Genomic DNA, 12,267 nt, shown 5'->3' on the forward strand with positions numbered 1-12,267 from the left:
GAGTACTGCCTTTTTGTGATAGGAATAGCACGGTGTGTGGACGCACACTTAATTCATAAATTCAACAACAAAGCCATGTTTTTTTTTATTTAACCAGGCAAGTCAGTTAAGAACAAGTTCTTATTTACAATGACAGCCTACTGGGAAACAGTGAGTTTTTACAGATTTTTACTTTGTCAGCTCAGGGATTTGATCCAGCAACCTTTATGGTTATTGGCCCAACGCTCTAACCACTAGGCTACCTGCCTCCCCCCAAAAATGATTTGATATCAAGGGGGCACCAGGATATTGCATTCTTGTTAATCCTCCATCCACAATCACAGTCGCCATGCAGTTCAGTCCAGGCTATCACAGCCTCTCTTCTCCTGCTGGTGACAAAGGAATTATGAAACTCCCTTGTCCTTGAGTATTTATTGGTAGAAGTGCACCTTGTGACCATTTTTTATTGGATGTGCCCATCCTCTGTTGGAGCCAATCGGCTTTCCTGTATCCAAGAGAAGTGAGCATGTTGAGCTATTTAAATCCAGCTAGGGGAGCTGATAATAGAATAATGAAGTATTTGAAATGTACAGTAGGTAAATATCTACCACCAAGAGATCATTGCACTGTATTGCTGCAAGGTACACCTGACTTCTCTAAATTGCTGATCATTGCTTTGGAAATTTAAAACAGAACTTTATCATTGTGATTTCATTGAGTGATGTAATTGTCTTTATTCTTTTTGGAAAACAAAAATCTGCTAAAAAGATTATCACTGAAAATATTTTACAAGAGCATAGTGAAATTATTCAGAGATAATTAAGTGTATTAAGAATTAAGTGCATTCACCAATGAAAGAAACAGCACAGACAAATATTACCACAAATTGATACATTTGAAAAATACATTTTGGCATATGGTCATTGTCTATCAGAAAATTCAGATTTGCATAGGTCAGCAATCGTGTTGGATCAAGGGGCATTATTGAAGTTCTGGTGCCCTCTAGAGTTCAAAAGTATGTGTAGGTCTGTTTAGACTTTTATGGCACCATAGTCTCCATGGTGACACTGGACAACAAGCTTGGGAACCAGTTTGGAGTTGTTTTCAGGAGCCAATGATTCACTTTTTAAGGCAAGTTTCTTTTCTGTTTTGGAAGACCTATTGAGAAATCTAACTAACTTCTAAATTTTCTATATAAACCTCCCCCCAAACAGCAATATTTCTCCTCAGAGATATTTTGATTGGATAACACCACCAATAGAGTTATGCCCCTTGATTTAGCTGTGGTACATAAATGACCATTTTTTGGGGGGTTTGTTACTTATATAGTATCCAGGACATCCCATCATGTCCAAGCTGGTGTACAAAGTTTCCTCCACTGCCAAGGTAGAGCAGATGGAAGCAGAGTTGTCTGTCCAGCTGTCAGCTCTCCGAACTGAAATAGAGGAGAATGGATCTCCCCTGGAAACACCCTCCAAGTCTTACAGGTACGGATGGACACATGGATATGAGGGAGGTCTGTGAGCAAAATAAAGTTGCCCAGTTAAAATGCCAGTGATTGCGATTTTCTCCTGTTTGATACTGGCTGCCTTTTATTTGTAGATGTTCTATTGTATTTTATTGTATTCTATATATATATATATATATTTTCCATCGTACTATAGCTCAGTTCCAGTTCCAAAAGATGTATCGTACTTTCGTATGGAGAGAGAGCAGGTCCTGAGGAGAGGTCTTCAGGTGGCAGAGGCACTGCCAGTGGTGCCTCTGTCTGATGTGCTACAGAGAGAGCTGCAAAGTTGCCTAAGCCTGGAGTACACACCTGAGAGTCTGCCTCTTCTCCTGCACCAGGTAAACTGGGCTGATTATAATGTCATTGGGATCACATTGGTGACGCTCAGGGCCCCCGCTGCTGCCTTGATAAATTGAAGGTGTTTGTGAGGGTAAAAGGGGGTGCGACTCAAAATTGGGAAGGTGTTTTGTTTTGTACACTCAGTGTATTTATGGTAGTTTTATGCAGACCGATGCTACCAGTTGGCCCAGATCAAGTACCTGCTGATGCTGAGATGGAGAAGGTTCTGTCGTCACTCCCACATCATTGAGCAGCTGTATCCCTTCTACAAGGTAACCTGGCACGTTGATATTTAATAAATCACCTTAGTTTTTCACGAGTAATAGAGGATAATGGATCAATCAATAAATCCCTTTTTACATGAACAGTTGATTTCTGTGGTGTTCCACCAGGAAAGCTAAATCAAGCACTAAAGTATTTGAAAGAAAACCAATACTATTTGAACCCAGGTCGGGTGTGTTCTTTCACCATACTGTTCCACCAGGCCCAGGTATCAAACCTGGTCAGTGAGTATGAGGATGCTGTCCAGCGGGCCAGGAGACTGGCTGTTTCCAGGGAGAAGGTCCTGACAGGGCGGGGCAACCCCATCAACACGGTCACCCAGGAAGATGTGACCATCTACCTCACCTGGCTGGTCTGTCACCTGCATGCCTCGAAGACCATCCACCACTTCCTGACAGTAAGGCCATCAGAGAGACTATGGGTGATGTTTTTGTAGCGCAAAAGTGATGTGTTAAGTGCAAAATTTACCGTAAACCTCATTGGAATCTGGCACTGTGAAATAATTTTAACAATGTGCATTATAAGGAGGAGATTAAGCAATATATAAATAGTTGCCTCTTTGTTGAAATGCACATTGTTGAAAAAAAGTTTCAAATTAAATCTCGTTGCCAGATTACAATGAGGTTGATGGTACAATTTTCACTTAACACATTGCTTTTTCACTACATTGCCCTATGTGTATGTCCCAAATCTAAACTTGTTCACTATATATAGTGCACTACTTTTGACCAGGGATCATAGGACTCTGGTCAAAAGTAGTGCTCCAGGGAAGAAGGTACCATTCAGGGTGCATCCTATGGCTGCATCTCAATGGTCTAAAAGTGGCTTCCTCTACTCGTCTCCTCTCCTTCATCGCCATGTAGCTGAAAGCAAAGGCAAGTTTAGATTAGAGCAGATAAAGAAAAAGAGACAAGGAGAGGAAGTCACTTTAGACTACTGAGATGCACCCCAAAGCTTGGTTGACTTTTGGGATGGGTGGATGAATACCTTGTAATAGATGTATTTAGAAATAAGACCGTTTGTTACCTCACACTATATGATGGGTTACAGGTGATCCACTACATCCCAGCCTCTGAGAAGAGGGATAAAGAATCTTCTGAGTTATTAAGGAAGTCCCCATCAAGTTCCCCAGTGCTGGTTGAATGTGTCCACACATCTTCAGAAGATAAAGACCAAGTCTTGGCTGGGCTTGAGGGTAACACCAACATTGACTGTTACCCTTATTGAACCTCTACATTTAAATGTCTTACTTGAACTCGATGTAACTCTACATGTGGGTACAAAAGAGATTCATTCATGCTCGTGATCGTTCCTTTCTGTAGGGATGTTTAGACTGGCTAACCAAGTACCCATGCACACTGTGAAACTGGAGGAGTTCCTCCCAGAACTACAATGCCTGGTCTCCTACTTCCGTTTGCCCTACGACACCCAAAACATCAGGAACACTGCAGACGAGATGGAGCTCTTCAGCATGGTAGTACCGTTGTAACATACATGTCAAGTTATTTGGTCCGTCGTGTACTCTCTTGGTGTAGATCCGCACGTACTTTTCTCATTGGCGTCAATTAATAAGTTATGGGAACGTCTGAGCTGTTCGCATTTACCTCAACTCGGAATCTGGTCCTTTGTTTGTTGATCAGATCTCAAAGGAGTTCAGGGTGATCTTCAGACAGCAGGAGGTGATGAAGACCTTCCTCCAGTATGATGGGACAGAGGCTGTAGAGGGACAGTGGGGGACAAAGAGGAGCACCATGGCTCTGAGGAAGAGTGCTAACTGGATACCATACATTCAGGTCTGGAGAGAGAGGGATTGTCCCGGTCTCTGTCGTGATCTCTCTCCTGTCAATCCTTGTCCTGCATAGTACTTGGTTTTATAACACTTGAAGTGCTAACAAGTTAGTTCAGAGATGATTGGAGAAAAGGTGTCAGGAACGCTGATATATAAGGGATGGAAATTGATCTAGCCCTTTATCCAGAGGCTAGTACTTTTCAGACTGGGCTAGAAGAAAATGTGCCAAACTAGTAAAATGTTGTATTAGCAAATATGGCATGGCACAGATTTTGGACCTAGGCTAAAAACAAATTGCAGCCTACTAGCCCGGCTGACCAGTGCCCAAAACCTTTAAATCCCATCCCTAATGTTTATTTTCTGACTAAACACTAACAAAACAGGTGAAGCCCAAACGGGATCCCTGGCAACAGAAACTTGTCACCAAGCTGAAGGAGCTCCAGTCTTATGATGAGTTGCTGAGGACTCACTGCAGGTTTCTCCAGGTAAACAGTCTAACACCTAAAGGAGGGATTTTATAAATGACCTATTAACGTTCATCTCTATAGCTTGTATCGTGTATCGAAGTATGGGCTAACTACAATGACTTTCAATCGTGTTATTTTGCATACTCACAGTGACACCTCTCTCTCTCTCGCTCTCTCTCTCTCTCTCTCTCTCTCTCTCGCTCTCTCCCCTCACTCTCTCCCTCCCCAGCTGTCAGATCCTGCCGTAGTGACTGAGGCCCTGAGGGAGCATGCTTCCCAGGTATGTGACCCTCAGGCCATCCAGCCCTCATCATCTCTGACATCGTCACACACCAACAGACACAACACCTTGCAGATCTGGACCAGCATTTACAGCGCTGCCAATCTTTATCAGGCATGTATTACCTAGTCAGAGATGTGATTATGTGTGCTACAAAGACACAATGCTTTTTCATCATGTTAAATGGATTGTGTCTGGGTTCATTCCAACCACAATTAGCATTTTTCCCCCTGCTAGGAATCCAGTGGATGTGGAGGACAGGAAAAAAGCAACACAAAGAGCAGAACCACTTCAGTCAAGAAAGTAAATGAAAGGTACATTATTAAGAAGGACAGAATAGGATCACTTGGATGTGGGTCTCATTGAAATGAAACGGAATGCCTTTTGCTTATTTGGTGTCCCTTCTCTCTCATTCATCCCAGCTATAGCTACCTGAGTAGCATGCAGCTGTTGGGTTTGGATGAGGGCCAGGAAGGGGAAGAGGGTACCTCGGACACCGTCACAGCCAGGGGAGCCTACCTGTCACTCCTCTACCTTCGACACCTCAAGATCAGGGAACTGCAGGTGAGCTTTATCCAAGGAGACTTACGTGATTGCTGGAGGAATTGAAACGATGACCTTGGCGTAGCTAGCGCCACACAAGACCACAAGGGAGGTTCAGGGTAGACTTTTAGACTGTTAGGGACTGCTCTCTATACTCTTGTCGCTCCCACTGAACCCTGAGCTGTCCTCTCTTCCCCAGTGAGTCTCTCTTGGGATGCTGAACTGCTATCCATTATCTACTGTGTCATATTATTTACCCTGCCATTCCCTCTGGAGCCTGAGCTGTCTTACCCGTCCTCTCTCCCTTAAAGCACATCTCCCTAGGCATTCTAAACTACCTGAGGTCCATAGAGAGAACCCTGACTTTTGACACAGCTGGGATGAGTGTGGAGGGAGGAGGAGCATGTGGAGGAGGAGCAGGAGGAGGAAGAGCAGCAGGAGGAGGAGGAGGAAGAGGGGAAGCAGGAGGAGGAGGAGGTGATTTGGTCAGCACCACTGAGGAGTCAAGCTGGATGAATGCGGCCAGAGGGTGCAGTGGGACAGTCGGAGGTCTGGGCTCTCACCTCTACAGCCACAACACTCCTGTTGACTACAAGGTAAGGCATCACAGCTACAGTACAACCTGAGACATTAATGACATTAGTGATTTGTAGGGGTGAAGAAAATAAGTAAGTAAACACTCACCATTAGAGGTGAATAAAATAATGCACCCTAAACTTTCAACACATTTTTCCTCAAAAGCAGTGTAAACACTTGCATTAAATAAAAAAGGATCAAAATGGCGTTTTCATGTGTTTACACTCCACTCTGAGACACTTTGTGAATACGGGCCCAAGTGTGTGAGTTACAGTCAATTGAGGTCACTAGCTCAAGCAGTTCTGGTAACCCTTGCAGCCTGGTCTGAGGACCAGGCTAATCTGACCCTGGGCTGTTTCATTCCACACAGTTGTCCTCTTCTGGTTTGGAACTCCATTTGTTTTTGGTCTATTAACTTATACTGCCTGAGGATTTCACGAGGCACACCGAATCTCCACCCATGCAGAACCAGGTCCTGCGTAGATTGTATTTTCAAATAGCATTTATCAGAAAATAACACTGATCACATTTGCATATTTTTTTTTACAGTGTTAGTTTAATCCGCTCTTGTTCAAAATTATACAAAACAGTTTTACTGCACAGATTTTTTTTGACAGAAAGGTATTATGGTAGAGTCAAGAGGCACTATTCAGAACATTGGATTTGCATGAGCTAGACACACACACATACAATAATGTTGTATAGAAAATATTTATATGGTTTTTGTATTACCAATAGCATAGTAATGCTAAATAGATCTTTTTTTTTTCAAAAATCAATTTCATCATGACACAGCTAAAGGACAAAACAATGAACAAGACAGGAGGGGGGGGGGGTTACAACAGCATACAATGAAAATACAATCAGGTACCTACATAATACACGTTGAAAAAGGCTAAGCAAAACTATACTGCAGTTTTCCTGTCCTGTCCTTTCACGTCAGAATCAGATTAACAGTGGAATCATGGTTAAAGAGCTCTGTACTACACTACAGTCTCAATAAGTCTTCAAAATAACTCAGAATGTCCTCATAATCATTCATGTGTAGGATTGGCTGGCGGTTGCTATAGCCTGCCTGTTTCAGGAACTTACGCAGCTTTAGGCCACGGATGTCCCTGAGCAGACCCCTGGTGACGCGGTAGGTGTTGTCAGGGTCAAAACTCAGACCGTCATCGTCATGCTGGGTCACATAAACCTTATCCACAGTCCCGTCGGGACGCAGACTGATGATGAGGCGGTCCATGTTGCTGTCGTCTTGGTCACCAGTGAAGTCTTTTCTCACATACTGAGGAAGGCAATTGGATTCTTCCAGATTCAGGTTGCCCACTATATAGTATGGGTGGACATTATCGGGGAGCAGAAAATTGCAGGTAATTACAGCTATAGTTGTGGTCACATTGCTGTAGTCCCACTCCGGTCTGTTCTGGAAGGGATGGAAGTCAAAGCCCCCCTCGTTGGGGTTGTATCTTGCAACCATTTCACCCATGATATCAAAGTCGATGTAATTCTTGGCGAACCAGAACAGGAGCTTGAGTCCATGCCTGGGCAAGTGATGACCAAACCCAGAGAGTCTTAGATCTTCCATAGTGTTCAACGTACCTCGAACCATGGTGGTACCCTTGAGAGAGAGAGAGAGAGAACTTTAGAGAACTTTAGTAGGTGTGATTGTGTGCAATAAAATCCCATAATATTGTATTTATTTATTTTTATTTAACCTTTATTTAACCTTTATTTAACCTTTATTTAACCTTTATTTAACTAGGCAAGTATTTTGAGAACAAATTCTTATTTACAATGACGGCCTAAGAAAAAGGCAAAAAGGCCTCCTGTGGGGACAGGGGCCTGGGATTAAAAATGAAAAATAAATACAATATAAATATAAAAATAGGACAAAACACACATCACAACAAGAGAGACAACACAAGACTACAATAAAGAGAGACCTAAGACAACAACATAGCAAGGCAGCAACACATGACATCACAACAAGAGAGACAACACAAGACTACAATAAAGAGAGACCTAAGACAACAACATAGCAAGGCAGCAACACATGACATCACAACAAGAGAGACAACACAAGACTACAATAAAGAGAGACCTAAGACAACAACATAGCAAGGCAGCAACACATGACATCACAACAAGAGAGACAACACAAGACTACAATAAAGAGAGACCTAAGACAACAACATAGCAAGGCAGCAACACATGACATCACAACAAGAGAGACAACACAAGACTACAATAAAGAGAGACCTAAGACAACAACATAGCAAGGCAGCAACACATGACATCACAACAAGAGAGACAACACAAGACTACAATAAAGAGAGACCTAAGACAACAACATAGCAAGGCAGCAACACATGACATCACAACAAGAGAGACAACACAAGACTACAATAAAGAGAGACCTAAGACAACAACATAGCAAGGCAGCAACACATGACAACACAGCATGGTAGCAACACAACATAGAAACAACATGGCAGCAGCACAACATGGTAGCAGCACAAAACATGGTATAAACATTATTGGGCACAGACAACAGCACAAAGGGAAGGTAGAGACAACAATGCATCACACAAAACAGCTACAACTGTCAGTAAGAGTGTCTTTGTTGCAGCTCAATCCAGTCGCTAGCTGCAGTGAACTGAAAAGAGGAGCGACTCAGGGATGTGTGGGGACCTTTAACAGAATGTGACTAGCAGAACGGGTGTTGTGTGTGGAGGATGAGGGCTGCAGTAGACGTCTCAGATAGGGGGGAGTGAGGCCTAATGTTTATAAATAAACATCAACCAGTGGGTCTTGCGATGGGTATACAGAGATGATCAGTTTACGGAGCAGTATAGACTGCAGTGATGTGTCCTATAAGGAGCATTGGTGGCAAATCTGATGGCCGAATGGTAAAGAACATCTAGCCGTTCGAGATGAATAGTGCATACCATGGAACTTCATAGGCCCAGTGCAGTCAACATTCTGCTTTACCTGTGTTTTGTATAATATTGATGAAACTATCTCTATAAACGTGTGAAAAAATGTGTTCAGTGTTCTGAATAGTGCCTTGTTGAAAATACAATTTAGCCAGGACCTTCTAATCAGCAGGTTTTGCATGGATGGAGTTTTAGATTGTTAATACACCAATAACAAAGAGAGTTCTAACTCTCTGTCAATAACAGTTTGTTTTCAAGTTAAATATCCCTCCCATGAGTCCCCTCCTCTTAGGTCCCTCACTCAGACAACTGCCAGACAGTCCTAGCAAAATTATTGCTTGAGAAATAGTTTTTAATGGAAAATATTACAGTAAGTTACTTAATTGTTACCCAGGAATGATTTGATATTGAGATGAAAAAAAAACAACTGCCCTGGGTCTTTAAGGAAAATATTCAACCATGTTGTATAATAAATAGAAGGCAATCTCTTACAACGCTTTTATGGTAGGAAAAGTTGCATTGGTGTGAAAAATATGTTTAGTGGCTCTGTCCACACACACGACTAAGACTGAAATCTTGTTTTTCTAATGAGCAACAGAAAAACACACTGTTCAGTGGCTCTTAAGTATACACACCTGATATGGACAAACAAGATCACACAAACAAACACATCAAATATGTTATATTTACAGTAACTTACTGTAGCTGGTGTTGTGGTGCTGCTCTCCTTCCTCTCCTCACGTCTAAAAGACCTGTAATGACAGCTATTTTACCCATCTCACAGTGTTTATGAGTGTGTTGTGCGATAAGGAGGCAGGACTAACCATGAAGACCACAGTGTACAGGAAATGAAACTGAAAGTGACTCAGTCCTGTGTTGGACTGAGTTCGAAGTTCCCTTCTTTCTGCCACATATTCAAATTAGTTTCTCTGATCTAGGACCAGTTTTAATCCTCATGATCATAATGAATAAGATCCCATGGACAGTGGGGACCTGATATTACCTGATATTTAAGGTGGTCGATGTTGTTTTGTGTCCAATGTTTTTCATTTAACAATATCTGGAACCACAGCACAATAGTATTGTACAAACACAACACCCCCTACCCCACTCTCCACAACTTCCAGACTTCTTGTGAACGATCACGTTTTATTAGTCGTATGTATGGGATACACAGGGTGTACACAGGGTGTTTACACAGGGTGTTTTCTTGCAGGTTCCTTCTTGACAATGCAACAGCAATAAAATATAATAAACATATGTGAGGGAAATCGTCTGTTAAACCCCATTTAAACTTGGGGGAACTGTGGAGCTACGGTTAGAGGACGTATGTCCGGTTCCTGCCATTCTGGCCCCTGTTGTCCTCACCCACTTGCAACAGGCTCATACACATACAAAGGGTCGCATGTTTTGCAGATGCTTGCACGGGGTAGCTTGACTATATGATGCTCCTGTACTCTGTCTGTTTTTTGGGCTTTCACTCCATCTCACCAGCGGGGATGGGGCGACCAGCCTCCTTATTATAATACGTTTTTCATAAAAGTAATATTAGTTAAAGGTAGAATTTCCACCACACATAAGAATAAGAACACAAAGTAAATGGCTCAGTAGAATAGAATAAACATTTTAGCATAAGTGTTATGCTGGAAAGCACAAATTATACACTCTTAGAACAAAAGGTGCTATCTAGAACATAAAAGGGTTCTTTGACTGTCCCCAACCCTTTGAATAACCCTTTTTGTTTTTTGTTTTTTTCCCTTTTGAGTTCCATGTAAAGTTTCCTTTACACAGAGGGTTCTACATTGAACCGAAAGGAGTTCAACCTGGAACCCAAAAGGGTTTTAACTGGGGGAAAAAAGAAGATCTATGGGGACAGCCGAAGAACCCTTTTGGAACACTTTTTTCTAAGCGTCATCCAATATTTACACGTGTTTTGGGGGGCAAGTGTTTAATTGTGCAATCATAATAAGAGTCTGGTAGCAGAAGTTGTGATGTAAATATTAGTCATTTAGCAGACACTCTCCTCCAGACCAACTTACAGGAGCAATTAGGGTTTAAGTGCCTTGCTCAAGGGCACATAGACAGATTTTTTTACCTAGTCAGCTTGGGGATTCGAAACAGAAACCTTTCGGCTACTGGCCCGACGCTCTTAACCACTAGGCTACCTGCCGCCCATGGGTGTAGTATGAATGTGTGTGTGTGTGCGTGTGCACGTGTGTGTGTGTGTGCATGAGTGAGTGAGTAAGTGAGTGATTGAGCGAGTGCGTCTGCTATGTCAAAGTTTCTTTAGGGAATTGATATTGGTTTTACTGTGACTACAGGTTCACTGTTCCGAGTTCATGGAGTACCCAGAGGTGGAGAATCTTCATGATTTCTACACCACTGAGGAGAGATATGTCCACACCCAGGACCAGCGAGGGCTCTACGTGGTGTACGACGTGGCTCTGAAGGACCTGGAGGAGCTGGAAGACACACTGATTCTTCTGGGCTCACACTACATCCAGAGGAGTAGTTGGAGGGTCAAGGGCCAGTCTGAGGGCAGCAGGGTCAAGGGTCAGTCTGAGAGGTCACCTAGCTCTGCAGCGACAGACCTCCACTCTGCCTGGGCTCAGACAGATGTGGATAGAGTTGCAGTTCTCCTAGACCTGTGGACATGCGAAGCTGCTTTTTTGGAGAGCAAAGTGCAGGTTAGCAAATATGCTGAACGGGGCCGTGTTCATTAGGGCACATAACAGAAAACATCTTAAAATGTTCTGAAACGGAAAACAAAAATTCACATTTCTCATTGGACATGTACATTTAGTCCCTCCCTGTTTCAGTCTGTTTTCTTCTCATTGATGCCTAATGAACACGACCCAGGTGAGAATCAATTTATTTTAAGTCTAGTATATTGCGTGTCATTATGTGAACCATGCCCCCTCTGTTAATTTCCAGTTGTTGAACTGCTATATTGAGGCATACCAGCATGTGACAGGACCAGAGGAGAGGTTCTCCTTGGCTCAGGTCATCACAGACATCATGCACAGAAGGCCTCGGCTACACCTGGACATAGGAGCAGAGTACTTTATTCAGGCCTACCGGGCAGAGATGGTCTGCATGCAGACACACCAGCAACTCATCAGAGCCGTGCTGGACAACCAAGTAATTGTTTCTGGAAAATTGTGGCACAGCCTAGAGAGCTATTGATGCCCGTGTGGATAGTTGAATCATAACAGGTGTATCTGGCTTGAAGGACCATTAATAAACTATTGGCCGGGATTAGCAAAGCTAATAAAAGCAATAGGTTTTGAAGTCGAATATATATTAACTTTTCCATGCCATGTGTTCTAAAGGTCTCTCTAACTGTGTTATGTTGACTATTAGATAGATCGTCAGCGGCAATACCTCCACCGGGTGTGGAGAGGAGGTCAGGGACAGGAAGCTACTCCTTGTGACTATGGTCTTCCTCCTAACTATGTGGCCAAACACCTGGTGTCCCTCGGTGGTGGCAGGCAAGTCGTAGTTCTACCCATGAATTATAGACTGATCACAGTGTAATGTGATGTCACCTCAAAACAGACTAACAT

At 42.9% G+C, this 12,267-nt stretch overlaps 2 protein-coding genes across 2 annotated transcripts in view; one reads left to right on the forward strand and one right to left on the reverse strand.

Moving 5' to 3' along the window:
• Positions 1-1,061: 1,061 nt before the first annotated feature.
• Positions 1,062-12,267, forward strand: part of si:ch73-242m19.1 (uncharacterized) — a 28,422-nt gene continuing 17,216 nt past the window's right edge. Inside the window, exons 1-15 of the mRNA XM_031828236.1 lie at positions 1,062-1,466; positions 1,644-1,827; positions 1,987-2,100; positions 2,313-2,507; positions 3,161-3,305; positions 3,433-3,584; positions 3,751-3,903; positions 4,283-4,384; positions 4,596-4,760; positions 4,884-4,960; positions 5,069-5,210; positions 5,501-5,785; positions 11,023-11,388; positions 11,636-11,842; positions 12,065-12,234. Of these exons, the coding sequence (XP_031684096.1) occupies positions 1,327-1,466; positions 1,644-1,827; positions 1,987-2,100; positions 2,313-2,507; positions 3,161-3,305; positions 3,433-3,584; positions 3,751-3,903; positions 4,283-4,384; positions 4,596-4,760; positions 4,884-4,960; positions 5,069-5,210; positions 5,501-5,785; positions 11,023-11,388; positions 11,636-11,842; positions 12,065-12,234 (2,597 nt within the window). The 5' untranslated portion in view covers positions 1,062-1,326. The remainder of the gene's footprint in view (positions 1,467-1,643; positions 1,828-1,986; positions 2,101-2,312; positions 2,508-3,160; positions 3,306-3,432; positions 3,585-3,750; positions 3,904-4,282; positions 4,385-4,595; positions 4,761-4,883; positions 4,961-5,068; positions 5,211-5,500; positions 5,786-11,022; positions 11,389-11,635; positions 11,843-12,064; positions 12,235-12,267) is intronic.
• On the reverse strand, positions 6,300-9,811 carry LOC109894257 (uncharacterized). Its single transcript, XM_020487598.2, has 2 exons — positions 9,402-9,811; positions 6,300-7,383 (listed from the first exon to the last, which is right to left on the reverse strand). The coding sequence occupies exon 2, from the start codon at positions 7,372-7,374 to the stop codon at positions 6,754-6,756; it is 621 nt and encodes a 206-aa protein (XP_020343187.1). The 5' UTR covers positions 7,375-7,383; positions 9,402-9,811; the 3' UTR covers positions 6,300-6,753.

This window comes from Oncorhynchus kisutch, linkage group LG7, assembly GCF_002021735.2.
Source record: "Oncorhynchus kisutch isolate 150728-3 linkage group LG7, Okis_V2, whole genome shotgun sequence".
Taxonomy (NCBI): Eukaryota; Metazoa; Chordata; class Actinopteri; order Salmoniformes; family Salmonidae; genus Oncorhynchus; species Oncorhynchus kisutch.

Bases quoted from the DNA above. Each gene is read 5' to 3' on its own strand.
- LOC109894257 (XM_020487598.2), bottom strand. From the start codon at position 7,374: ATGGTTCGAGGTACGTTGAACACTATGGAAGATCTAAGACTCTCTGGG.